The following is a 25,381-nucleotide window of genomic DNA, read 5'->3' on the forward strand; positions in this document are numbered from 1 at the left end:
CACGTTAAACATACACATCCTAATTAATCCATATGGTTTCTGAGAGAATACAATGAATTATCAGGGGCTAGAGGGATTTGCTTTCACATTTCTACCCCTGTGCACAAGCACTCATCCACTCTGGTGCACTGGTGTGCTGGGGCCTGGAACAACAACCTGCATGTATTTATTTCCTGTCTCACACAATACCTCTGCCTGTCTCTCTGTACAGTATCTGGTGAGGCAGCAAGAGGCAGGGTCTGTGTGTGAGTCACAGCCACAATACACTGAACAGCCAGAGCCTCTGACAGAATATACAATGCAGCTGAGATGTCAGTGGAGGTGGCTTTGGAGTGCTTTAAAATGCTCTTCAAGTGCCAACTTTCACCTGCAACTATGACACTTTGCTCACCCACCCGCTTTCCTTCCAGGCTCTGTGCTTCTTTTACTGCAACTTGACAGTTTTAATTATGAATTTCTCTGCCTTCCCTATCTCCTTAACTGTTTAGTCTCTTATTTGTCTTGCTAAGTTTTTGATATGCTCCTAGATAGCAGCTGTACACTCACCACAGCAGAGCAGACATGGTCACACTCTCATTTGCAGGCTGGGCACCAGACCAAAAGGACTTGCAACGCTGCATTTACCTCGAAAGCAGAAATCTCTGCTCTTATTTTCTCTTCGCAGAGAAAGGAGGCAGCAATGGGGACACAATGAAACTATGAGCGTTGTTAAATCAAACCCATTTGGGACTCCTTAGCTCTTATTGTCTGAATAATTTATACAGGTACAAACTTCTGGTGAAAAGCTGGATCCCACTGGTGGTTTTACAGGGGATTCAGCTCCTTCTAGCCCTGTATTTCACCCATGACAGGAAAAATTACTTCAGACAGTGGCAATATATGCACTGCTACTCTCAGCACCACATCCTGCTCTGCAGGACTGGAGCTTCTGATGCTGCTGGTGGATAGGGAGACATTCTGCTCTACAGAAGCTCACAGACCACTGGCATTCATTCTGGTTTGCCTCTAAGTTCTGTGATACTTGGACGTCTGAGCCACTGTGCTGGATTCAAGGGGTGAGAACACCACATGGTGAAGCCTTTGATCCAGATAATCCAGATCTAAGTCTCTTGTTCCTGTGTTCTATGCCACATGATTAACTCTCCAACACATGGGATAGAAAAGTGTGTTTTGATCCTCAGCCAGTCTAATTTTCACCTATATGACTGTGTTCCTCGAAAAGCTCTGGGGGGAGCTGTGGACAGATTAAGTAAAGGTCAACTGAAGTGACAATTGCAATGAAGAGGAGAAAAATACACAACTTCCCAGAAAACATGCTTACTTCTGAAGGGCTGGAAGTGCATTTCATCTAATTGCCATCCCACTCATTCCTTCCATTGCTTTGCCTGCCTGAAAGAAGCTACTATAGCATGAACTGGTATGGAAAATCTGACTGTTCTCTGGTTTTCACAAGTCTCAAGTTATTCTGGGACTCTGGGAACAGCATTTGGAAAAGTTCCACAAGGAAACACTAAATAACCAAGATCTTTGACACAGCCTTAGTGTTTATCTATGGTTCCCCCCACACGAAGACACAAGGACTCCCACTACAGTTATGCCTTGTGCATCTGTATCCTCTGAATAATGTCAAACACCTGAAAACAAAGGACAGGGATCACCAGCAGAGCTGCACTGACAAAGTTTTCTCCTCCTGATCTTGTGCCAGAGCCCTAAATCTAATGCAACTGGTGTTCAGCTGCTGCTGCAGTATAGATATAGTGTATATAATGCTATATATAGTGCTCTGAACATGCCTCTTCAGCACTAGACCTGTGACATGTTCAATCTGAAATCCCACCTCTGTCTGCATTCAAAATGATCAATAGTCTAAATAGACTGATTCTCCCATTACCCTTTGCATCCTCTTAGAAAAAAAAACAAACAAAAAACATCTATTCTATTCTGATGTCAGCAGTGTCCTGGTCTGTATAAAGGCCACCTCAGAGAAAAGAGTGCACCCCTCACAATGCATTACTTTGGAAAACATTCCATAAATGGGAACTTCTGAACCCCTGATAGCCTCTGGTTTATTTTTCTATCTCAGCATGTGACGGGCCCCAGTGCTTTTCATATTTCGAGTTAGATCTTAAGGGAGAAAGACTGCAGCACAGAAATACAGATGCTGCTAATCAATACCAAAGTGTCTAATGCCAGACAGCACCATAGCAATATGCCTCACAGAAAGGGCACTGCAGAGCCCATTTGTTCTGCTGGGTACATACAAGTTCATTATCTGTAGTCCAGTCAGATCTGTGTGAGTATGGTAATTTGAATAACCTCAGACAGATACAATAGCAAGCAGTGCTTCTATGCATGTTTGAAGTTCCTTCTATGATCTCTTTCTCTTCCCATTTGCTCTTTTCCTCTCCTTCCTTTCTGCATCTATTTAAATTGCTATTAATAGCTAGAAAAGGATAAATTAATTACCTCTGAAATGAGCATGAATACTTATACCCAGGCTGGCATAACTGGAACTGGCATTTGATAACAGTCAACAGAAGCTGAGCAGCTTGCAAGTCATTTCAGAATAATAATAATAATAAAAATCAATAGGAGGAAAATAGGGACAGCTCTAGAAAGTGTTAATGAAAAGTTGCTGAATTCCAGCGGCTTACCTGTGAACAGCTACATGAAAGCCTTCTGAATACCAAATATATTCATTATAGGCTGCATTGCTTGGCTGAGCCTCCAAAGAATTCTCTGGGCTTGTATTCTCACAATAACAAAGGAGAGGCACAGAAGAGAGCAGGATAAGAAGGATGAAGGGTGGACAGAAGAAGGTTCACATTTTTATTTTGAAAACAAGATTATCAAGGCATATAAAAACAATAAAATCTAAAATCTGTAATAGATCCAAAATTGAAATCTGAGGTTTTTTTCTTCTCAATAGCAGAGGCAGCAATTCTTTAGGTCAGACCCTGGGGGTGCAAGGAGGTACCACTCTTTTGCAACATCAATGTGAAAAATTGCTGGAGAGTGTTATAAAACAGTCAGGAGTTAAAGCATTTCCTGAACTGATCCTAAATGGTTACAGCAACATGAGACTGCTCTGAAGCCAAAGCCCAGCTTCAACCACTCTCACACCTGTCATACTGAATTAATGTTAGACCGTGCTCTCACAAGTGTTTTATGAAATGCATTATAGAAACCCCTTTTGCCCCGTGTTCTGCACCAAAGTGACAAAGTAGTTTGGCTTACTTAGGTAAATGCATTCCCACAGCACTTTTCTCTCTAGCATCCAACTACAGAAATACCTCATCCAGAGATGCTCACATAACAGTAGAAATTTCAAATTCCTTTACCAGCAATAAAATTTGTGACTAAGCGAAAAAATAAAATCAATAAACACCCTCTTCTTCTGAAAGCTGCCATAAGGTATTTAATGTCTACAGATGATCAAGGTTAAAAATGCACCAAATCTTTACTTACAGGAAAAATGGCACTCCAGTCAAATAAAAGCCTGAATCGAGTCTGGTCAAATAACTCCTGCTGTGGTTAGATTCTCTAAGTGATGAAAGAGCCCTTCCATCTTCAGCCATATGTCAGAGGGCTCCCCAGAGTCCAGCTGTCCAGTCTGCCTCAGGACTGGACACTGTGACTGGTGCTACACCTGAGCTGGGAGGGGATGCAGTGCTGTGCAGGGTGAAGTCCTGTCTCGCACCTAAACCCTTGTTTCAGTATGTATAATCAAAAAAATATAACACTGACACCCACATTCACTAATATAACACTGACACCCACATTCACCTGTAAGAACAGGAAGACCCATCCCACCAGGCAGGGGAACCATTTTCCATCACTGCATAACATCACATTTCTGCTATTCACAGATGCACTAAGGATGCACCAAATTAAGTGAGCATGCTTTGCTCCAGCTGCATCTTTTGTTGTTTGAACTTTCCCTTTTTTTGTTTGTTTCATTTCAACAAAATCACTTTCATTTGATCTGAATCACTTTTTGGCCACACAGTTTAAAAGATGAGTGAAATTGCTTGCACAGCTATAATCAGGGGAAGGTGCATTATAGTGAAAAGATGGGAGATTCAACAGTTCAATACTATCCAGGATCATGATGGTGCATCAATGTGGTATAGAAGAACAGCACACACATTTCCAAGTGATCTGCAAATCCCTCTTGTCAATTCCTGGCTTTGCCATCCATACACTGACTGATCTAACTCTGCTCACTGTATGGAAGATGAAGAGATTACAACTGGACAAAGAAACAGAACAATGATTAAGTCTTCTGGTTTTGATTAATAGCAGAGCTAGACATATTTACCATCTGGGGTGGAAAGAGATTTGGCTCTGCTCAAGAAAGGTAAGAAATGATGAAGAAACACAGGAGATAAATAATGTCTGAGTCAGCAGAAAATGACTTCACAAAAGTCTGTCTCAACACCGGAGATGTCTCGTGAACAAATGGCTGCAATTGCTGCAGCGTATGCAAAACGTTTCCTAGCACAACCTGGAGGCCAGGGAAAAAAGGAAAATTAAGGAATGTGCCATCAGTTTCAACCACAAGGAAGAAGGGGAGGATACAGGAGAGGGAGGGGATTGCTCTTTGTCTCTCTCAAAACTGCTTTATGTGAACAGTCACTTCCCATCCTCCTTGTGGTCATGACAAATGTGAAGCTACCTGGACAGCAGTGACTTAAAACTTAATTATTTTTATAGGAAATGAGGCATGAAAAGTATTATCAAAAAACACAATGTTGAAAGTACAAACCACATTTCACTTTCCCCACAGAAAGCTTCTGAATGCCAGAATTGACTGTAAGGCATGGTGGGATGCTGGAAGCATCAGTAATTCTTCCAGGACTTGGCAATCCTGTCTTATGAGGCCAAGTTTGAGAAAGAGCAGAATAAATTGCTTGTATGAGCACCTGACACATGGCTTTGTTTGTTGAAAGTGGTTGTAAAGTCCAGAAAATTCTCCACATATTTGGCCTTTGATCTTGGCAGAGTGGTCCATAAGATCAAAGCTATTCAGTGCTGGTAGAAAAAAGGTTATTTATTCAATGCAAAAAACAACCCAAATATCATTAGTGAAAATAAAATCCACAACAACTAAATCCCTGCAGAGGGCTTGTGTAACATGAGGGTGATAGTGCCTAAATGTGAGAGTCATTATGATGTGTCCCAGAAGCATAGGTTGATAATTAAAAGACCAACTAATGCCTGGAGCAATTTAACCTTTCTTCCTCACCATCACACATTGCAGCTGTAATGCATCTTCTGTGCTGCATCTTGTACCTTCTTCATTTTTGGCATGTCCCTGAGACAGCTGCCACGTGTTGGGAACAGTGACACAGAGCTGACAGGCCAACTTCATGGTATCCTGGGACATCATGTGTCCAGGGGAAATACTCTGCTGTCCCAATAGCCACACAGCCCTACTGGTGGAAGTTCAGCCCCTCTTGCTTACTCTCAGAGGTAGCACTGCCTCTGCAAGTGTTGCCCCACTCATGCTTGTGAATTATTCCTTTTGCAGCTGACAGTTTAGGGGAAAGATAGACAGTGAGGTGGGGACAGGAAGAAATTCTTGTGCACCAAATTGTCTTTAGTTAGGTCTGCTAAAGGCTTCTTCCACCTTTCTTTGGCTCATTAGAGACAGCACACTGAGCACAATGGACTTGATCTGGTGTGAGAAATCCCCCATTCTCACAGGATGCCTCCATCAGAGCAGCACTGCCCTGACAGCTATTCCCTAGCTCCAATTTACTGACCACTGGCTCTGACAGAGCTCTATAAAGTGCACAGCAAATAGTTTATTCCAGGGAAGCAGGGTCCAGCCTGCTCGTTTATCCCCCTCACAGCACTGGTGAGAGAATAAGGCTGCAGCACACCCAGAGCACAGAGAGCCTGAAGAGGAAAATTAAAGGACACAAACAGTTATGAACCTTGACAGGTGAAAATGTTTGCTGTCGGAGGGAGATGCTGAGATGCCAAGTCAATGCCACGCACACCAGATACCAGGGCAAAGAGAGACAAATGCAGGACATGAACTGCAGGGATTTCACAACAGAAGAGATCTCTGGCTCCACAGCTTTTGATCTCTGTACCTTTGCAATGAGACATTTCATCTGGGAGTCAGCTTTATCCAGTGCTGGATTAACTTCTTGTTCCACAGCTTGACCTGTCACCCAGAGTATTACAGAGATGGGCACTCAGAAACCCTTATACAGAAAACACATTAGATTGAGATAGATGTACTTAACATCAGCACTGTGCAATACATCACACTGCTCACAGCTTAATTTCAGCCTGACTTCCACAAAACAAAACCGTAACAACTAAGAAATACTCGTGTTTTCATGCAGGCTGAACAATATTAATCTTTTCTTTTGATATTGGTGAATACTGGTAAGTAAGGACTCACCCATTTTTGTATCTTTTTCTAGACACATCATCAGGACAGTCTTTGGGACACATTTTCCTTTGCCAGAAACCATTAGCTACAGTAAAAGCTATTGCCTCCCACTTAAATATCTGGCATGCATATTATTTCCTGGGACCAGCACACTGCAGACTTCTGGTTATAAAAGGGATAGCTTGTAAGCTGTTCTAAAGACACTGCTGTTCACTATTTAAAGCATTTAAGAAAAAAAATTCACCAAGTGACCACCCAGAACTTTTCCTGTGTTACACCTGTAGGATCCCCAAATCTGATTTTGCTTTGGCAAAGCTAGACAGAAATGTGTGTATTTTTATTCACACCTACTCACACTTTCTGAGTCAAAGTATAGAAAGCATGCAAGGATACTGTGCATTTTTTCTGGAAGCCACACAGGAAAACAGAGGTAATTTTAAACTACAAACATTTCACCCAAACCCGAAAAGGTGGGTCTGTCCTAGGAACTAGCAGAGTATATTTTCCACTGATGTTATGATATACCAGAAGTAAAGCTGCAAGGTTTTGATGCTACCTCACAGAACTAGATTAGACTTAATATTTACAGATTAATATTAGACTGAGTGGCACTCCTCAGCTTCCTCCAGAGAAATGTTTTGATAAAGAATTTTTTTTTTTTTAATCTCTGAGTAGAGAGAGGGATATAGAAAGAGTTGCCCTCCTGTCTGAATCAGTGAGCCCTCTGTGTTCTGCATTCTTCCATTGGTTCCAATATTCCCACTAAAACCAAACCATGGAATTCTTTTGGCTAGGCTCAGAGAAACATGGGAGGAAAGTATCAATTTTCTGAATCAGAATCAATATGCTGCACAATAATTTTCCATGAATTATTTATTCTTAAAGAGAATATGCTAGCAAACACTTTGGTCCCTGCAGCTCCCTTGCCTTTTGCAACCAGCTCCTGCAATGTGACACCTCTGGGTGGGAATATAAATTCAGTTGCTTACCTGGTCTGCAAATGGTAACAAATTACATCCAAGCTAGTAAAATTTCACAAACCTGCAATAACACCCAGTGAAGTGAAAATCAACAACTACCTATCAATTGCCTTTTAACATTGACATTCATTTCAGGGTGCCACAGAGGTGCTCACTGCTGCTGGGCAAACTTGAGGTAGAAGACTTTGCTTTCAGCTACTGAGGACACATGGGAGTTTTTCAAAGTAAGAGAACTTTTATTTTCTGTTCACTTCTTTAAAAATATTTGTCACTAGAGATCTTCCTTCTGTACTGATCAACTACCACACAGTATTGGATAAATAGAATGAATTCCCATTAATATAAAGTCAGCTAAAGGAAATAGTAACAGAAGGCAACAAAGATCAGAGAAAATGCTCACTGAGTTACTGTGACCAGATGGCTTTTTGTCAATGTTTGAGAGAAGTCAGAGTTTGATGTTTTTCTTCCCATACATTATTTTCATGCAAAGGCCCTTCTAGCTGCAGTTCAAAAGTGAGAGTTTGATTTATATCCCAAAACCATCCACCTAGCCAGGCTCCAGCAGCTCTCTCTAATGACATAGCAGTGATTTTTTGGATGGCTGTCCACAACATAGATGGTGTTTAGCATCCACCTTAATTGCTTCATTTATATGTTCACACTATAATTGAGCACAGCTAATCCAAAGGAATGTCTCTACATTTTATTCTTTTTAAACTATCCTTCATAAACATTTAAAACAAGAATGGAATCTGGCATGAGGAACAGGTGGTGCTAATGCTGGGTAATGTTCCTGCAGGGGAGAGACTGGAAGTCTGCTATAAATTACAGGGGTATTTCTGCAACTGGAAAACTTGGTGTTCATTGATGAAACTGAGAGAGCTCTTTGATGGCAAAGCCATCGGGGAGCTTCAAATAATGTCACATCACTAAGTCTTCTTGTCTTGGAAAAATATTCTTGCAAACATATGTGATGCACATAGCACTAACAAGTGATGGTAGCCTTGAGAAATTATGTATTTCTGCTTCATCACGAATTCAAGCTGAATAACCTCATACTCAGGTATTTTTCCAGGTCAAATTCCTCTTGTATTTATAATGGGGAAAACTCACTTAAATACCCCCCACTGAACATAGGAAGCAAGTAAATTAATTTTACAGTTTGAAAAAAAAATGTCCTAAATAAGCAGTGGGATCAAAACTTCTTTCTGTCTATCAAAAAGTCATAAATCTATGCTCTAAATGACTAAAGGACTCCATGCAGGGAGGAAAAGAATTTATAGGAATACACTTGCAGTATGTGGGCCACAATTTCTAAATCATGCTATCAATGTCTTTTTATAATCTGTGATGCTTATTCCCTACAGTGCAGCACTCAGATAATGCCTTTCCTATAAGAGATCCTCTCCATGGAGGATCTGAGCTGGACAGAACCCCATGTGACAGTGAGCAGGAAATGTTTCCTGCTGATGAATTTTTCTGGGGCAGTACCATCCCCATGTTCCAGTAAGCAGTTTTGACTGGAAAATGCAAAATCACTGGAAAACAGAAAACAGTACTTTTCTTTTACCTTTTTTCTCTACATGGATGGCTGCAGGGCATGGACCCACTGTTTCAGTACTTTCTCTGGGAGTCAATTACATCTCAATTCCAATTACTCTCCATACACTGCAGTCTCCAAGATGCAAATCTCAGCCATAAGAAGAGTCCATATCTGCAGATTTAAACCCAAAACAAAGCCCCACCAACTCAATTCCCACAGCAGAGCCCTCTGCACACGACAGTCACTGACCTTTGTGCCCGGTCTGTGATCTCCTCCTCCAGATCCAGCAGGAGAGCTGCCTGAGCCATCAGCTCCTTGCTGCAGGGCAGGGATTTGAGGTGCAGAATCAGCAAACCAAGGCAAAACTTGCTTCCCATCTCCTCCAGCTCCTGTGTTCCCAGCTGCAGGCCCTGATGGAGAGAGGCACAAGGTTTCATGATTCCTGCATATGGAAGTTTCCCCTACAGTATCATTTGTAAATTAACTAACAGCATATGGTCTGTGGAAGCTATCCTAAAATAGCCTCTATTTTACAGCAGGGGAAAGAGAGGCAAATAGTTTAAATAGTCTCAAATATATTTTCAGAAGTCATTGTAAGAATTAGACTCGGACCCCAGGAGAACCTGACTGTAAATCCACTTTTACAAATCATCCAGTTTTTCTTTTTCTCTGTAGAGGAGCATTCTACCTAAGTAATGGGGAAAAAAATAAGTCCTGTGATTATAAACATTAGGCAGTGGCAAAGATGGAAAAGGGAACTGGACAAGGGGAGAAAAGAGAGGAAGAGATCTTTAACAAGTTATGAATTGTTTTTTAAGAAAATCAATTGCAAAGTAATTGCAAAACAACAAACACCTCTAAGGAATTTCTCAGTCTGTTAAAAGATGGTGGCACAAACAGGGATTATCAACTTCATCTTTCAAGAGAGGAATTCTCCAAGCTGTGGATCCTTGCTGATTGTGAGTAGTCTGTGTTTAGTTTTACACCAAGGACCTGCAGCAGAGTAAGTCAGTGTAACTGACGGCATTTTCATGCATCTGCTGAGAGGAGGGCAGGAGACAAACAAAGCTCAGATGTACCAAAAAGAAACTAAAACTGCAGAGCTCCTCATCTTTGGCACTTAGTGACCTGTCAGGGGCTGGACGAGCTGCTGCCTCTGCCAATAACAGCCCTGTGTGTTTTTTAACAGAAAACATCTCTGCAGCCAAGCTTCTGTGAGACTTCCAGCTCCATTCCCTGGCTGTTTCCTTAGCAACTCTCAGGAGTCCAGAATAAGCCCTGGCCTTAAGCATGGTGTGAGTTCCACATCAGCACAGCCTGCACATCACTCTCCACTAGATATTTGTTAGTGAGCATCTCATGGGTACTGAACACATTATAATTTATATTATAAGATATAATGTGTTCAGTAATCCATGACAGGGGACAGAGCTCTGCTTTTTTCCTGTATAAAGTTGTATTTGTAAAATGCTTTGGGATCCTTAGGTCTGAGCACCTCTATAGAGCTGGAAGATTATTTCTGAGCCAAAAACAACAAGTGGATGGAAGAAAGAAGAGATTTGACACATAAATGTCCACAGCTCTCCTGAAGAGTTTTTTGGTGCATTTTTGCTAGAGAATAGAAACTGTCTGCACAGCACCACCATAACTTCTTCTCTAGCAGGTCCAGCCATATGCAAATATCATCTGGCATAAAACACCCTCTCTGATACAAGTACATTGTCCTATAGACAAGATATTGTAATTCAGCTTCTTTACTGAGGCCCTGTGAGCAAAGCATGAATCCATGGTTATAATGAACATCATCCAGAACTCAAACATGTTCTGAGTGGACAAGGAAGGACCTGCTCAGAAGAGCACACACAACCTGAGGGAACAGCCTCAGTGCTAGGCAGGGTCCAGGGCCCCAGGAAAACTGACTTTTGCCCTCTGAACAGTCTCCTAAGTGTTTTTATCACAGTGGGCAAATTTCTGACATTATTTCTACTCTACTCTTATTCACCTCTACTGCAAGCTTTGCCAAGCAAGATATGGGTACAAAAAAAAAGTATAGCAATAATTTATAAGAAAAACACAAATGGAGGAAGGAGTTTATGGGAGCTAAGGGTTATTAACACAAAACAGTGAGAGTGCTCAGCAGCTCTAAATAGATTCCTAAATGTTTTATTATTTTACTTTAAAAGACTTAAGATATTTGAGTGTGGCAGAGTTACAACCAGCAGGCAGAAGTGGTGACATTTCAGAGAAAAAAGATGTCATTTCTACAGCAAGACAGTTATTTCCTCAGGGGCAAAAAATACAAAGAACATCTCAAGGCTTTCCCTGGGGTGCATCTCAGGGTCTTGCTTCCAAGATTAAGGCAACATACTAAACAGCTATCAAGGAGATGCAAACAATGCCTGAGCTGAAACTCAGCCTGTGGCTTTATGACTCCCTTGAGCTTTACTCAGGATATGGAGAGGCCTTAAGAAACCATGAAGAAAAATAAATAAAATATTAACATTATAACACACCTCAGAAGCCTAAGACAGTAACAGCTCATGTACTGAAGTCAGCTGCTGTACAATAGACCCATATTGCTTTGATGTTAGATAGCTCAGGAGTTACAGCTAGAAACTCAGCCAGAGGATCGCCTGTTAGCATACTTTATTCACTTCAAACATGGACATCTATTTATTTTAACTCAGGCAATTTTCTCTCTCCTTCCTCCCTCCTCAGTTCTCAGCAGAGGGAGGAGCTGGAGATGCAGAGCACGATTGCCATTAAACTGAAGCTGGGGACAGAGCTGGCATGTTGAGCTAATGTTATTGATGGCACCTGCCAGCAATGCCAGGATCTGGTGTAGTGGTTAATAATCAGTCCCATCTGCATTACTGAAAGGGAAGCCTGACCTCCAGGCATTTGCCTTATAGCCATGTGGCTCAGCCAGCTGCAAAATTTTTGAGATTGTGCTTACAACTCAAGAGTTATGAAAATATCCTATAAGAAACAAAAGAAAGAAGAAAGGTAGGAAGGTAGAAGAGATGCACTCTGGTTTGGTTGAGAGGCTGGTAGGAAGCACAGCTCCATGGCAGGGAAGCTGTCTGGGTGTTACCAAGTGACAGGACACGGTCTGTTTGTCACAGCTGTACAGGAGGAAGCTGCTCTGCCTGCCAGCACCTGCCCTGCAGTGTCCTGCCAGCCTAGATTCTCAGTGACCCCATCTCCTTCTCTGGCACAAGGCTTTACAGCCCTGGCCCCTCCTCTGGTCACGTCTGTGTGACCAGTGGAGCGTGGTGCCAAGTCTCCCATGCCAAAAGGGTCCAGGGGAATTCTGAAAGAGGAAGCAGCACTCCTGCACCAGAAAGTTGCAGACAAGCTCATCAGTCCTAATTAGTCCAGCCTCAGAAACATGCTAACTAATCCAACCTATTTTAATGAGCAGCTCAAAGCTCCACATAGGTTTTGCTCTCCATTACATCAAAGCACCAGTCTGGACCAGCATCAGCTTGATGCATCAAATTCCTCTGCACAATTCAAATTGGTCCCTTGGGCCCTGTCATGCAATAATCTTCTGCAGACATCATGTTAAGGGATAACAGGTTAATTGTTTCCTGGCTATTATAGAGAGTAATGGGGTTGAAAAACTTTTCTTAAGCCCGTTTCACGTTTTCATATTGCAACAGACAGAATGGGAGGAGGGGATGCCTAATAATAGTCCAAGTTTGAGATATATTTATTTTCCAGTGTAATACAAAACAGGGGAACAGGAATAAAAGACTTATAATTTGGCCTCAGCACTGTCAATATAAATTTTCCTAAACAAAATTGATCAAATTCTATTGGAAAATCAGTTCATTCATGCTTGGCACTGATGCATCAAATGAATACCCACAACTAAATGTTTCCAATATCTCTCAGCTTGCCCTCAAAATACTTCCCAGGCTAAATGACGATGTAATGGAAAAGCTTTATTATTCATTACTCATGTGCTTTAAATACTCCAGGAGGCAAAGACAGTGATAGTTTTGTAACACAGATATTGTTGAAGGAGGTGGAAAGACACCAGGAGTTAAATTAGAGATTTCTCCACAAGGGCAATGAGAATTACAGTAAAATTAGAGCTGGGAGATACTAATAAATACAAGTAGAGAGAAAATTTCATAGGGATCAATTTTTCCTAAAAGGGATTTTTGATATTCAGCACGGCCTCTCCTGCTTTAGGTCACTGTTCAGTCCTTGGGGCAACAGCTTTTCCCTGCAAACCGACTTCCAGTCAACACATCTACACACACACTTACAGAATATTCCCTGCATCTCAACAGCTTTACACATGCACAATGGCTATGCCCTAAGGCCGGGCATAAATAAATTGACAGTCTGGTTTCTCACTAATTCCATCAGTGAGCTCTCCCTCAGAATACTAATCAAACCCATTTGGAAGCTCTAGAGGACAAACTTCGGGAGCTGAATGAAACATTTGGTGCCTGGTGTCTGCAGCCTTAATTTTAGCTTGAGCCAGCCCTGAAGGTTACTGTACTTTCAACCTCTGTGAATGAAAATACACAGACACCTGCTGGGGAACTGGCTATTTGGACAACTAGGACAGCAGGGAATAACCCAGGTTTCTCATGCCCCAGAGATCCCTCAGCAGCAGGAATGGCATGCAAAACAGACGAAGCAGAGGGGATGGGAATTTGGGCCAAAACATTTCAAGAGGATTAAGCGAGTGGAAAAGGCTGAAGACGTAAGGAAAAAAAAAAAAAACAGGCTAGCAGGAATTTCTAGAAAGAAAGATGAGAGGGACTGGAGGTAGAGACAGGAGATAAAAGAATGGGAGCGATAAAAGGATGAGAAAGAAGGAGGGGTTGTTGAGGTCAATGGATGCTGATACAGAGGAACGATAACAAGAAGAAAGCTAATGGCAACCTTGACCACCTTGGCACCCTTGGGGAAGTGTGCCTTGCTCTGCACATCTGTCCTCATTACATCTGGTGCTCTGCCCACATGGTGAGGAAAAAAGGCCTGACCTGCTTTGAATCTCCTCAGAGAACTTCTGCTGAGTTCAGCTGGTGTTTTGGCTGAGCAAACTTCAACAGCACAGAAGTAATTATTGTTTTATTCATTCAAATGGGCTCTTTTACTATTGAAAGGTATGTATGTCACAGGCAAAACTGTTCAAGGAACAGGCTGAAAGGGAAGATGAAATACTTTCTCCTTCCAGTCTGCTGGAGAAAGAGTCCTGGACCAACTGCTCACAGAACAACTGCGGATTTAACAAACAATAATTTGTTGCCAATTTCTCTAGGAAAAACAGATTTTTAGGTTATGAATTCTCCAATTCTGTTTTGGGGAAAGGTTTTTTCCTTCTTTCCACTGACTAGCTATTTGTCTGACATTTCCATTTCCACACCTTTCCACCTTTCCCAGTCTTCCACAGCTGTTTCCCTCCACCCTTTTCTCCCTCCCAAATTTCTTTTCCTTCTCTGTTCCTTCCTCAGCATTGTTTCTCCCCTCCTTAATCATCCCCCACGAATTAACTCAGTATATGTCAAGTTCATTGTGTGTTGGAAGAGCCAAATTTTATTAGTGTTGCACCTGAGCTCTCTTTTTTCTTGGCCACTCTACCCCAACTCTGCTATTAATGTTTTATGCCAACAATTTGCAAACTACACGGGATGGAGACGGGTGGATTTAACTTCCCACCTCCTCAAAGACTGCATACACACACACAGGTAGTAGCTGAACAGGGAAGCACAATAAATATTTGGGTTGGGGGGCGGTAGGTTTTTTGTTTGTTTTTCTAGTTTGTTTTCCTGTTTTGTTTGGTTTTAGGATTTTTTTTGGTTTTGTTTTTGGTTTTTTATGTGGGCCATAATTGTGATGAGTGGCTATGTCAGGAGCAAAAAGAGAATGACAAATAAGGATATTTTTCACCTGTGCAGACAAACCATGTAGAAAGATGCTATTCTTTGCAGAGTTCTTACTTTCCAATAAAATTGAGTAGTACATTGGTTTTCTGTCTCATTCATTTCCTTGTGACATGCTGGGGACCTATTTTAGGCCCTGGATGAACCTGGACTAAGCTTATCCCTCTCTGCAGACACTGAACAATCCTTCTCCTTGTCCCACGATGTTTTTTCAAACAGAAGTGAAGAGGCTGAGTGAAGGCCAGGCCAGAAATGCACACTTGAGTGGAATCTGCACTGTTTCACAGTAACAGGGTCAGGAGTGCCTCAAGTTCCTATCTGAGGACTGCAGACAGTTTTGGGGAGGAGAAGCCTGCCTGTGCCATCCAGTGAAGACATGACAGTCCAGAAAGCAATCTTTTGACAGTAGACCTAACCAGTGCCATAGGCAATGCCATTATTTTAAATAATTAAAAAAAAACAAAACAAAAACAAAAAAACAACCAAACAAAATCCAAACACCCCAACATGCCTAATTCTAAAGAAAAACAAATGCTGCTACAGGATACTTAAGCTGCCAAGAAACAGAACTAGGGACTGTACAAGTCACATAGGAATTCTGATGCAGTGAAAGGAAATAAAGCAATTACCAGTTACTGGAGGCTATCAAGTGCTTTGTTCAAGAAAGCACCTTTCTTCCCCTTCTTCCCAGTATTTCTAACTGGTATCTGATGGTGCCTTGAAAATTCATCAGTAGTCTCACCATTAGCTCCTCTCACATGTGTTCCTTTCTCTGCTATCTGAACTCTGTGGAACATGGAACAAGTCACAGAGAGGTTACAGCCTGAGGTATCTGGAGATTAAATGTGAGGTGGGGCTATAAATATGTCTCAGAATCTGTGTCAAATGTATTAGCTTTTAAAAGCAGTTTGGGAAAGCAAGAAGCTGAAATTTTTAAGTCCTAAATTGGCAGCCTAATCCCTGGATGACTTTTCTTCCCTTCTTCTTCCATTTAAAAGTTTGCCTCTATAAATAATTCTGATGTACAGAAAAGAAAGCAGACTCTTGGCCCACCCAAACCTTTTCATCAGCTATGAATTTACCCAGTTTGGCCATATTTCACCATGGGTGTAAAATAATTTTCTAATCCTGGCTGGTGATCATCACATGCCTTGGAAAAAATGATTTATGAGACTTATCTTGGCTAATGTAAATGTAGATGCTACTCAAAGTGTCAACGCACTTTAAAAAATCTCAGTAAGGTATTTGTCTTCATAATGCCATCCACAGTGGGGATTCCCCAGGTTAATTATGTGTTATAAAAAGAATCAATTGTTGCATCTTAATTTCATGGAATAGTGACGCATATTTTTATTATATTACACAACACTTCGTTATTTTTCCACATGGTTTTCAAGCATTTAAATTAACAAGTACATTCTATCCTTCCTACCAGATGAAAATATTTACTGACCAAAATGACACAGAGCAAGGTTAGTGTGCTTTAATTCCCCATCCAAAACAAGACACTAGGATCCTGGAACCTTTCACTTTTACAACAACACAGGGACAGGGGCACAGATTTAGTGAAAGCCAACACTCAGACCATACCCCAGCTGCTCCAGCATGATACCCCACATTATCTCCATCCCTCTGCTGCCACACTAGATCACTCTGGAGTCCAACAAACCACTGAAACTGTTTTGGCCTGGCAGCAATGTCAGGAGGAGGAGAACCCTGCGAGGTGGGCTCTGCTCCCTGCTGTGCTGCCCCAAGCATCCCCAGCCCTGCAGAGCCTTCCCCAGCCCGGTGTTTCTGCCACACTGCTGTGCTCTCTGCACTGCTGAGCTTTATTCCTTCCCTTTATCATTCAGCAGCTCCAGGATCTCCAATGCTTTCCCTGTATTGAAGTTGCCTTCCAGGCCACTAAGCACTTTCATCTGTTCCCTCCAGCCCATGGATATCACTGCTTTGTCTGTCACAAAGAAATGACCCATAACACACACAGCACTCCACAGGAGATGTTACCACTCACGTCTACAGGGATATTAGAACATCTTCCAAGGCTCCCTGTTTCTTCACACACACAGACATCTTACTTTTTTTTTTTTCCTTACTTTTTTTTTTCTTTACTGCTGCTGCTGCACATGGCACAGACATCTTTATCAAGCTGTCTCTGTAATAGCTACTTATGCTTTCCTGAATGGTTAGAGCTAATTCAGAGCCCAGCCATGTGTCTGAATGTTTTAAACTATTCCTTCAAACATGCTGCACCCTGCCACTGCCTATGTTTCATCTTCCATTCTAGTACCCACAATCTTTCAGCCCTTCTTCCCACGGTATAATTTGCACCAGCTGCTAGCAGCAGATCTTATTATCTTATTACCTCCTTGCTTTCCAGTCATTCAAATTAAAAATACTGACCAGCACCAATTCAGAGTGGTAACTGGATTCACCTTACATTTCTTTCCATCCCAGTGTTGCCTTATCCTACCCACTTTTCCCAGCCTTTTAACTAGGTTTTGAATACACACAGACCCTTTTATCTCTCATTCTGTAACTCCCAACATTTCTTGGTTTTTTTTCTTTTTGTGGGAGCCTCTCCTTTCATCAGCCATGACTCATGTGGGATGCCCACTGACACCATTCTGCATGAAAATTAGCCTAGGTTCACCCTTGAAAGCCATGAATGAAATTTTATATACTAATTTCTCATTTGTCCTCTAACTACTCTACTTCTTAAAAAAAATCATATTATCAAGGCTCTATCAATTCTAATACTCTTAATCATTGGGTTTCCTTATCCCAGTGCTAGTCCAGGCTCTGTGGTTGTGTTATTGGTGGTTCTCTCATGATGTCAAATAAGTTTTTAAACATAAGAAATCATAATTATTATTATTTATCTTGTTGAACCTGGTTTAGACAGTCAACTGCTGAGTCTGCTGGCCAGTTTTAAAGATTTCTTTTTAGTAGTTCAATTTCTTAATTTCCTTACAACTCCTACAGGAAAAAAAACCTGGGCTTCACCTAATTCTGCGAGTTACAACCTTAATCAAATATCAAATAAGAGAGCAGACAATGTGCAAGCACTGATTTGTGTACAAAGCAGCCAGCACGGTCCCACAGCATCCTGCTCTGTTCCCATCCTGGCTGCCCACAAGCTCTGCCAGGGAACCTGCGGCTCCAGAACGCATCCAAATCTCAGCCTACACAAACTCTAATTATTCCAATCCTTGGAGACCCTTATTATTTTCCAAATCACACCTTGAACCACAGAAGCTTACTTCTTTTTCCCAGCTCTAAGTCTGCTCTCCACAAAAATCCCTCATATCCTTCTGCCAATGGCCTCAGAGCAGAGCTTCCACCTGGGGGTGGCTTTTCTGGGCACATCAGATGGCAGACAGCAGCTTCCATGGTGGAATAATTACATGCACGTGTCCAGAAGAGATTATCCCGAGGCCCTCTCTGTGCTGGTCTCCTTAAAAACTTACTTTAAATAGGCCTTCACACAGACCCTCCCAGGTGAGAGGTAAGGACACAGACCAATCCACAGCCCTGCACCTTCCTCTCCCATTCCAGTTTTCATTACTGTAACCTTTCATGCCTTCCATATCCATCCCCTTATTCTGATACATGTCAAGAGCTACCTGAGACTTTTTTCCTAAATTATAAATGGCTCCCCCAGGCTAATTTCTTTTTTCCATATCACAAATTCTCTTTGGTCATCTTCAGCAAACACCATCAAAGGCAGCCTTCCCACCTATCCCTCCCCACAACCTCAGCATCAGGGACAGGAAGCAGCTATGATTCTACAATTTATTGTATTAGCACTTCTAAAACAACAAAGGAGGCATTGATTTTCCAAGCCAAAGGCACATGGGAAAGCACAAAAAGCATCTCTGCCCAGCTCAGATCAGAGGAAAGAGACACTGCAGAGGAGAGGGCTTCCCCCAGCCTGGTGCCTGCTGCCTTTGAAGAGAGAGGATGGAAGTACAAGCAAGGAGCTCACTGGCTGTTCTCTTAAAGGTGTCAGTGTAATCATTCTGACACAGGACCCTTCTGGCTGCTTGTCACATTTAACAGAGAAATGGACAATAACAGGGAAAATATGACCTTTTTATTTCTTTCTTTCTTTTGAATACCCCATACTAGTCACCTGGAGAATGGCTGATAACACTGAGGGTAATTCAGGCAAAAATACTGCAGGACTCTTTTTGATGGCTGCTCTGATTTAATATAGGTTCAAAAAATGAACATATAATACAGTAACACCATAGAAAGCTACAGAATACATAAGAAAGCTCAGTCAGAGGGAGATTTCACCAGACAGTCTAAGGGCAAGTTACTAATCATTTCATTCAGAAGCTGGGTTAGGAAGGATATCCTGCAATGAGTCCCAGGGATGTGATATCCACAGCCAAAAATCAAAGATAAGAAGGTCCTTTCAGGTGAGCCAACTGCCATTAACCACTACCAAGGGTTTGCAGGCCTGCAGAACCCAAAGGTTCATTTCATCAGAGCCCACATGTCCAGTGGCACAAAGTGAACTAAGAGCCATTAGATATGGATGCTGGATATTTATATCTTAAATTTCATTGGGAAAAATTATCACTAAAAGAAAAGCAAAAATGAGGATCAAAACAAAGCTTCTACATTATTACAGGAGGTAGGAACTTGTGGTGCTTGTCCATGAAGAGCTGACCTGGAGCATGCAGATGATTTTAGACATTTGGATATATTTACCAAGGAGAACATAGGTCAGAACTGGCAGCTGGATGCAAATTTTGCAAACCACCCGTGAGTATTTTCCTTTCTATATTACTACTAGCACAGGATCAGTTTAATATCTTCACACTCGATGTTTTAGGAAAGACAGAGACAAAGAAAGTCTTTGGAGACTGTGAGGAATAGACTGAATAATGGGAGACAGGTTCAGAGGCACAGAGCTATGGTGAGGAGAGGCAGCTCTCTCAAGGGGGGTAACTGATGTGACCCACACAAAAGCACACATTGCCCCTTCTTCTGCCATGAACACACATTGACTTCTTCAGAGATGGAGACCAGAAATAAGCAAATGGAGGGTGTCTGACAAATGTTTCACCTAAAGAGAGCATCAGGTGGGAGGCACACAGGGCTTGTAAAAACAAACTACAAGTTTCTGAGTCTTTGAAAATCTACTGACCATTCACAGCAAAGCAGACAAACCTTTATCAGCAAGGAGATGCTGACTCCAGATTACAGGCTCTCAGGATTTTTCATCTTGCAGATGTACTACCTGAGAAAATTTGCATAAGAACATGCTGCCTTTTTCTTAGGAGTCCTTTTATGATTTCTACTGAAAATGATAATCCTCTGTTTGTGACATTGCAATCATTTCTACTACAATCAAGTGTTCTGTCCAAAAGGAGGATTACTGCTTCTGTTTGGAAAGTGTATGGACTTTCAGAGGAACTAAGTTCCCTAGAAAATGACCTTGGTAATAGAGAACAAAGAAGACAGAGATGCAAAAACAACATTATATATGATCAGAACTGCCTCTTCCAAGAGGTGTCTGAAGCCCTTTAAGCTCACAAAAACTGATATTCCTACAGATGAGGAGAGGGAGGCAATGGAGACAAAAAAAGCGTCAAGATATTCCTCTTTACTGTGCTATTCCAACATTCACTCAGGTTTTTCCTTTGACAAGCTATTAATGTTTTAAAACTAAACATCACAAAGACATATAAAAAACCCAGTGCAGTTTTCAACTCCATCCTTTCATCAGTGTCCTTTGGGGAGGAGCATCACTGCACGTGGTGCTGAATGTCAAACAACTCATTTAAACCCGTGCCTCTGGCAGCTGCTCAGAAATCCACAGAACAAACAGTTAAGAAAAGGGGAAATAAAAAAAGCCTTTGTTTTTCTGCCTCTTTTTTTTTTCACCCAAGAACATAATTTCGCACGACTTTCCACAGAACAACTTGCACGGGATTACCCACAATGCACTTTATTATGGTAATACATTTCAACCTCTGATGCATATTAGACTGACAGTGCTAAGAATCTGCTGAAGGAAAAATAAATGATACAGGATAAATTATGATGTAAGATAGGACAGTAAACATTCCACACTTGTGTAATCTGCCAAAATTCAGTCTAAAACTGGCCTAAGAAAGAGAACAAGACTACTGTGCACTCAGAACAGCTTTAGGGAATGTTCCCAACTCAAGCAGAAAACAATACCTGACTGAGACATGGATGTAATCACGAAGGAATGGAGAGTACAACAAACCAGAACTAAGAGCTGAACAGAAGACAAGGAGAGATTTTCTTCATTTCTTTGATTTCCCAGTGGGTAGCACTGGAGGGAATATTCCTTCTTGCCCATCCAAGGATGGCTCGGTTCACTGCCCTTTGCCACACACATTCACTCACTCTGCCTTCTGCTCCTCTCCAAGCCCTGCTGCATCTTCTGATGCTGGTAGCAATCCCTAATAGCTCCTGGATAGACTGTGTTCAAAAACAGCTGTCCCAAAATGCTGAGCCTCAGGGCTATGTGGTCACAGAATCCAAATTACTGACACCTCCTTCCTGCACTCATAGATGGCGACTCAGCCCTCAGCTGGGGAGCAAACACTTCCTCCTAATGTTTTCCAGAATTGGTCTTGCACTTTCCCATAGGAAATATCCAGAGGAAAATGGAATCAAATATTAACTCTCCCCCTACAATCAATTCCACGCACTGTTTTCCTAGTGATTGAAGCAATCAGCTATCACTCCTCAAAACCTGAACTGAAGGATAAGTCTCTTTGGGTATGCCATGAAGAGCCATTTAACTGGCATGGGGACTTTCCTGCAAATGCCCTCAGACAAACAGGAGCAAAAGGGAACAAGGAAGGAACAAGTTATAGGGCTGGTCGAGGGGAAGCTATATGGTGAAAACCAGGATTTTTCCACCAGGGTCTTTTCATTAGTTCTCTCAAAGCTAAGTCATAGAAAAATGAACAAAATAAGGGTTGAGGCCAAATTTTATTTGCTGAAGAGGAGTTATAAAGATTAGTGTATTAATTAATTGAGACAACGATGTCAGCAAGGGCCTGACCTTTATTCCTGCCCTAGTAACAGCTTTGTACCTGATGACTTTCAGCCTGCATGCTAAAGCCATTTAGATACATCCCTCAATTAATCACAGGATACCCTCTGGGAGGTGGGAGAGCAGCACTGCAAGCTTCAAGCAGAGATGCTGAATCAGAGGAGGAGTAACCTAGTCAAAGGCACCTCGTCAAGGGCATTGGCAGAGCTAGGGAGAGAGCCCTCCATTCTCTTTACCTCTCACACTTCACCTCTCATGGATAGGAACAAAGCTGTTTGAAGGTATTAATCTGGAATTCTGCCATACTTTATTTAAAAAAAAAAAAAAAAGAAAATCAGTGACTAACAAGAAATAAAGATTAGGTTTCAAAAAAACCCCATCACAAAACCACAGTAAAGAGCCTGGTTTAAAGAGAACTTGTATCATTTATATTCTGTAATAAAAAGCCAGCAATACATGAAACTTGGACAAAATGATAGATGCTACTGAGACCAGGACAGCAGGCAGGTCTTCAGTCACATCCTGCTTCTCCCTTTTCCACTGAGACCAAGTCCTTCCCTCAGGCAGAGGAACTGCCCTGAGCACCAGCCACTCTGCCAAAGGATCTCCAGAGCCCACAAGTCCAACTGAACGAGAACACGAGATAAGATAAAGAGCTGGTGCTGTCCTACACAGCAGGGATGGACAGGGGTGGAATCTAGACAGGCCCAAGAAGACAATAAACAATCAGGGTTTTTCAGAGGCAATCAGGGGACCAAAAAGCCACATGAGTTGAGGACAGAGTGGTGATGCTCTAAGGATGGATGCAACATTGGAAGGTGCCAGCTGCTGCCAGAATAGATGTTATTACAGCAGCTGGGAGCCTGACTTTATTCTGCCTCACAAGCAAAATAAACACCAGACACACCAGCCCATTGATCTTGCCCACAGGCCCCTCACAGACTGAGTTCCTGTCTCCAGGACCCTTCAGGACCCTCCTTGTCACTGCAGATCCACCAGTAGTTCCTATGCTGACCCCAGTCACCACCTCTGGACCTCATCCTGATTCACTGGTTTGTGTTCCTGGCTTGACCTGGTCCTGCTACATCACCATGGACCTGCTTAGTGGCCTGGGCTCTGGGCTGAATCTGCCCATCCTTCACAGCCTGCTCACCTTGCTCAGCTGCAGGCTTAGCTGGCAGGGACAGATATCTGGAATTAACTCAATTTCTCCCATTGCTAGCACTGCACTTAACTCTTCTCAGTGCAGGCTCCAAATTCTGTACTCCAGATGAGCAGTAGTGCAGAAGCTGTAGCTTGGACAAGAAAAACTGTTCCCTCAACATGTCTGTCCATCCCTAGCTGACCTGAACCTGCCTGTCCCTTCCACTTCAGCTCTACAGTCCTTCACATTCAGTCCTGATGCTGAGGAAAGCTCAGACAAGGAAGTCTCTGGTGTGGATGGAGCCTAGACTGGCACTTAGCTTTGTTCCACACTCCTCCATTTAGAGGTTACAACACCTCAAACCACAGCCAAACTTCACTGCATTGCATTGCACTCACTTGTCTGGCACATTCTTGTCCATAAGGTGACAACAGCTGTCACCTCTCAACTCTCATATTTGAATTTGGTCAAAAAAAATTTCCAGTTCAAATAAGCCTTTAACTTTAGGTACCGAATTAATTTTCATTAAAGCCTGCAGGGTTACCTTATGTTAGAACCCAGCTACAAAAATAGATTTCCTTTCCTCTTCCCTAGCTATTGTTGGCAAACATTAGTAATAGTGAGAGAAGCTATTTTGGGACTTTTATTGGCAAGTCTTATGTTCAGACACTAAAGGAAGTAATTGGCTGACAGTGGGGAAAAAAGCACTAGACATGGCTTTCAAGAAAATACCACTTTCAGCCAAGCTCTTTATGCACAATTTCTCAGGGAAAAGAACCCAACCCCAAACCCCGAAACAATATAAAACCAAAAGATTTTATTAACTGCTACTAACAGAGGACACACCTGTGAGGATGAATGAGAGAAGAGGGCAAATATGCAAAGTCCTGTCTCACCAATCACCAATGCTCAAGGACACATTTCTGAGACACAGGCACCATAACAAACACACCCACTCATAACTACACAATTAAAATAACATGTTCACCATGTACAGACACACCAGTACACATTTGAATACTTGGAGGTGTGAGAGAAAGTGTTTGGAACTAGTTCACTCACGTGTGTGCCCACATTCAGTCATAGTCTCCAGAAAAGATGAGTTTCACAAATATTTCCTGCACACAAACACTCCACCAGTACAAGCACTCACCTCTTGTGAGTCAGGAAAGTACAGACAGGAGCTAAACAGAAGCACACAGAGATTCATATCTATTCCTCTTGTAAATTGTGCACACAGTCTTCACTCATTTATTAACACCGTGCTAATAATTTCTAGTAATTAGTGTTAAAATGGGAAAACACGATAATGCAGATCTCGGTCCTTCAAAGTGAATTAATTACACTCAGCCATACCTGTCACCCCCAATGCATACAAAGGAGTAACACCGACTTGTTTTTCTATTTCCCAGACATTTGCTTCAGTGTAACTAGGATTTATTCATCAATGAGCTAAGAAACAATACAGTAAAATTCACTAAATGGAAACATAAAAATTAAGCCCTTTCCCACAAAGCCACGCTGAGCAGTACAATTACCCAGACTCTTTCAGACTCCTAATGAAAATCAAAAATGATTGGCAAATGATTTAGGAAAAATATAACCTGTTCTTTTTCACTTCTTTGTCTGGGTGTGGAGACAGTGCATTTGTCAGCAAGCAGTGGATGATGCAGCTTATATCATGCATAATCATAAACTTGTGCTGTGTCTGGTGCCACTAACCTTGCTGTGCATCCAAAACCCAATTAGGATTATGCACAATCAGTGAAGACAAAGTCTTTATTCAGTCCCTAAGTGTTCTTGTACCAGGTTTGCAAGAGCTGTGGGTACAGCCATTCACAGGGACTAATCACCCACTCACAGAAAAATCCTCAGCTCATTACATGGGTCACACATGGAATTATTCTCTCCATGTACTCTACTCCAGATTTTCCCTTCAAGTGGAAAGCAAATTCTCTACAATCCTTATACAGAGAGACTGAGTTCTGTATATATAACACATAATTTTGTGCTGTTGTACAAAAAAGTTTGCCATGGGCAACATTCTTCAAGTCTTTAATTTTTTTTCTTTTTACTTTTTTCTGTTTTCCTTTTAAATTCAAGAACATATGCATAAATGAGATGTATTTTGGGATTATGCCAAGCCTCAGTAGTATTGACACAGAAATATAGGTAAAACATTTCTGGTTGTCTTGGGAGCATTCTGGCCGTCTTAAAGAAGAAGGCCTTCAATTACTGATTCTGCCTTTTTTGAAGCTCTTTAAGGTTTTGACTCTGGGTGAGGAGTTATGAGAGCTCACATTTAATTCAGTTTATCATAGCTGTACACTCTCAAATGAAAT

At 41.9% G+C, this 25,381-nt stretch overlaps 1 protein-coding gene across 2 annotated transcripts in view; it reads right to left on the bottom strand.

Annotated features, from left to right (window-relative positions):
- Positions 1–25,381, bottom strand: part of AGBL1 (AGBL carboxypeptidase 1) — a 266,522-nt gene that overhangs the window by 75,709 nt on the left and 165,432 nt on the right. For both annotated transcript variants that reach the window (XM_088172621.1, XM_088172620.1), the window contains exon 22: positions 9,185–9,345. In XM_088172621.1, the coding sequence (XP_088028747.1) occupies positions 9,185–9,345 (161 nt within the window). The remainder of the gene's footprint in view (positions 1–9,184; positions 9,346–25,381) is intronic.

The sequence above is a fragment of the Sturnus vulgaris genome, chromosome 13, assembly GCF_052056855.1.
Source record: "Sturnus vulgaris isolate bStuVul1 chromosome 13, bStuVul1.hap1, whole genome shotgun sequence".
In the NCBI taxonomy this organism is placed as follows: Eukaryota; Metazoa; Chordata; class Aves; order Passeriformes; family Sturnidae; genus Sturnus; species Sturnus vulgaris.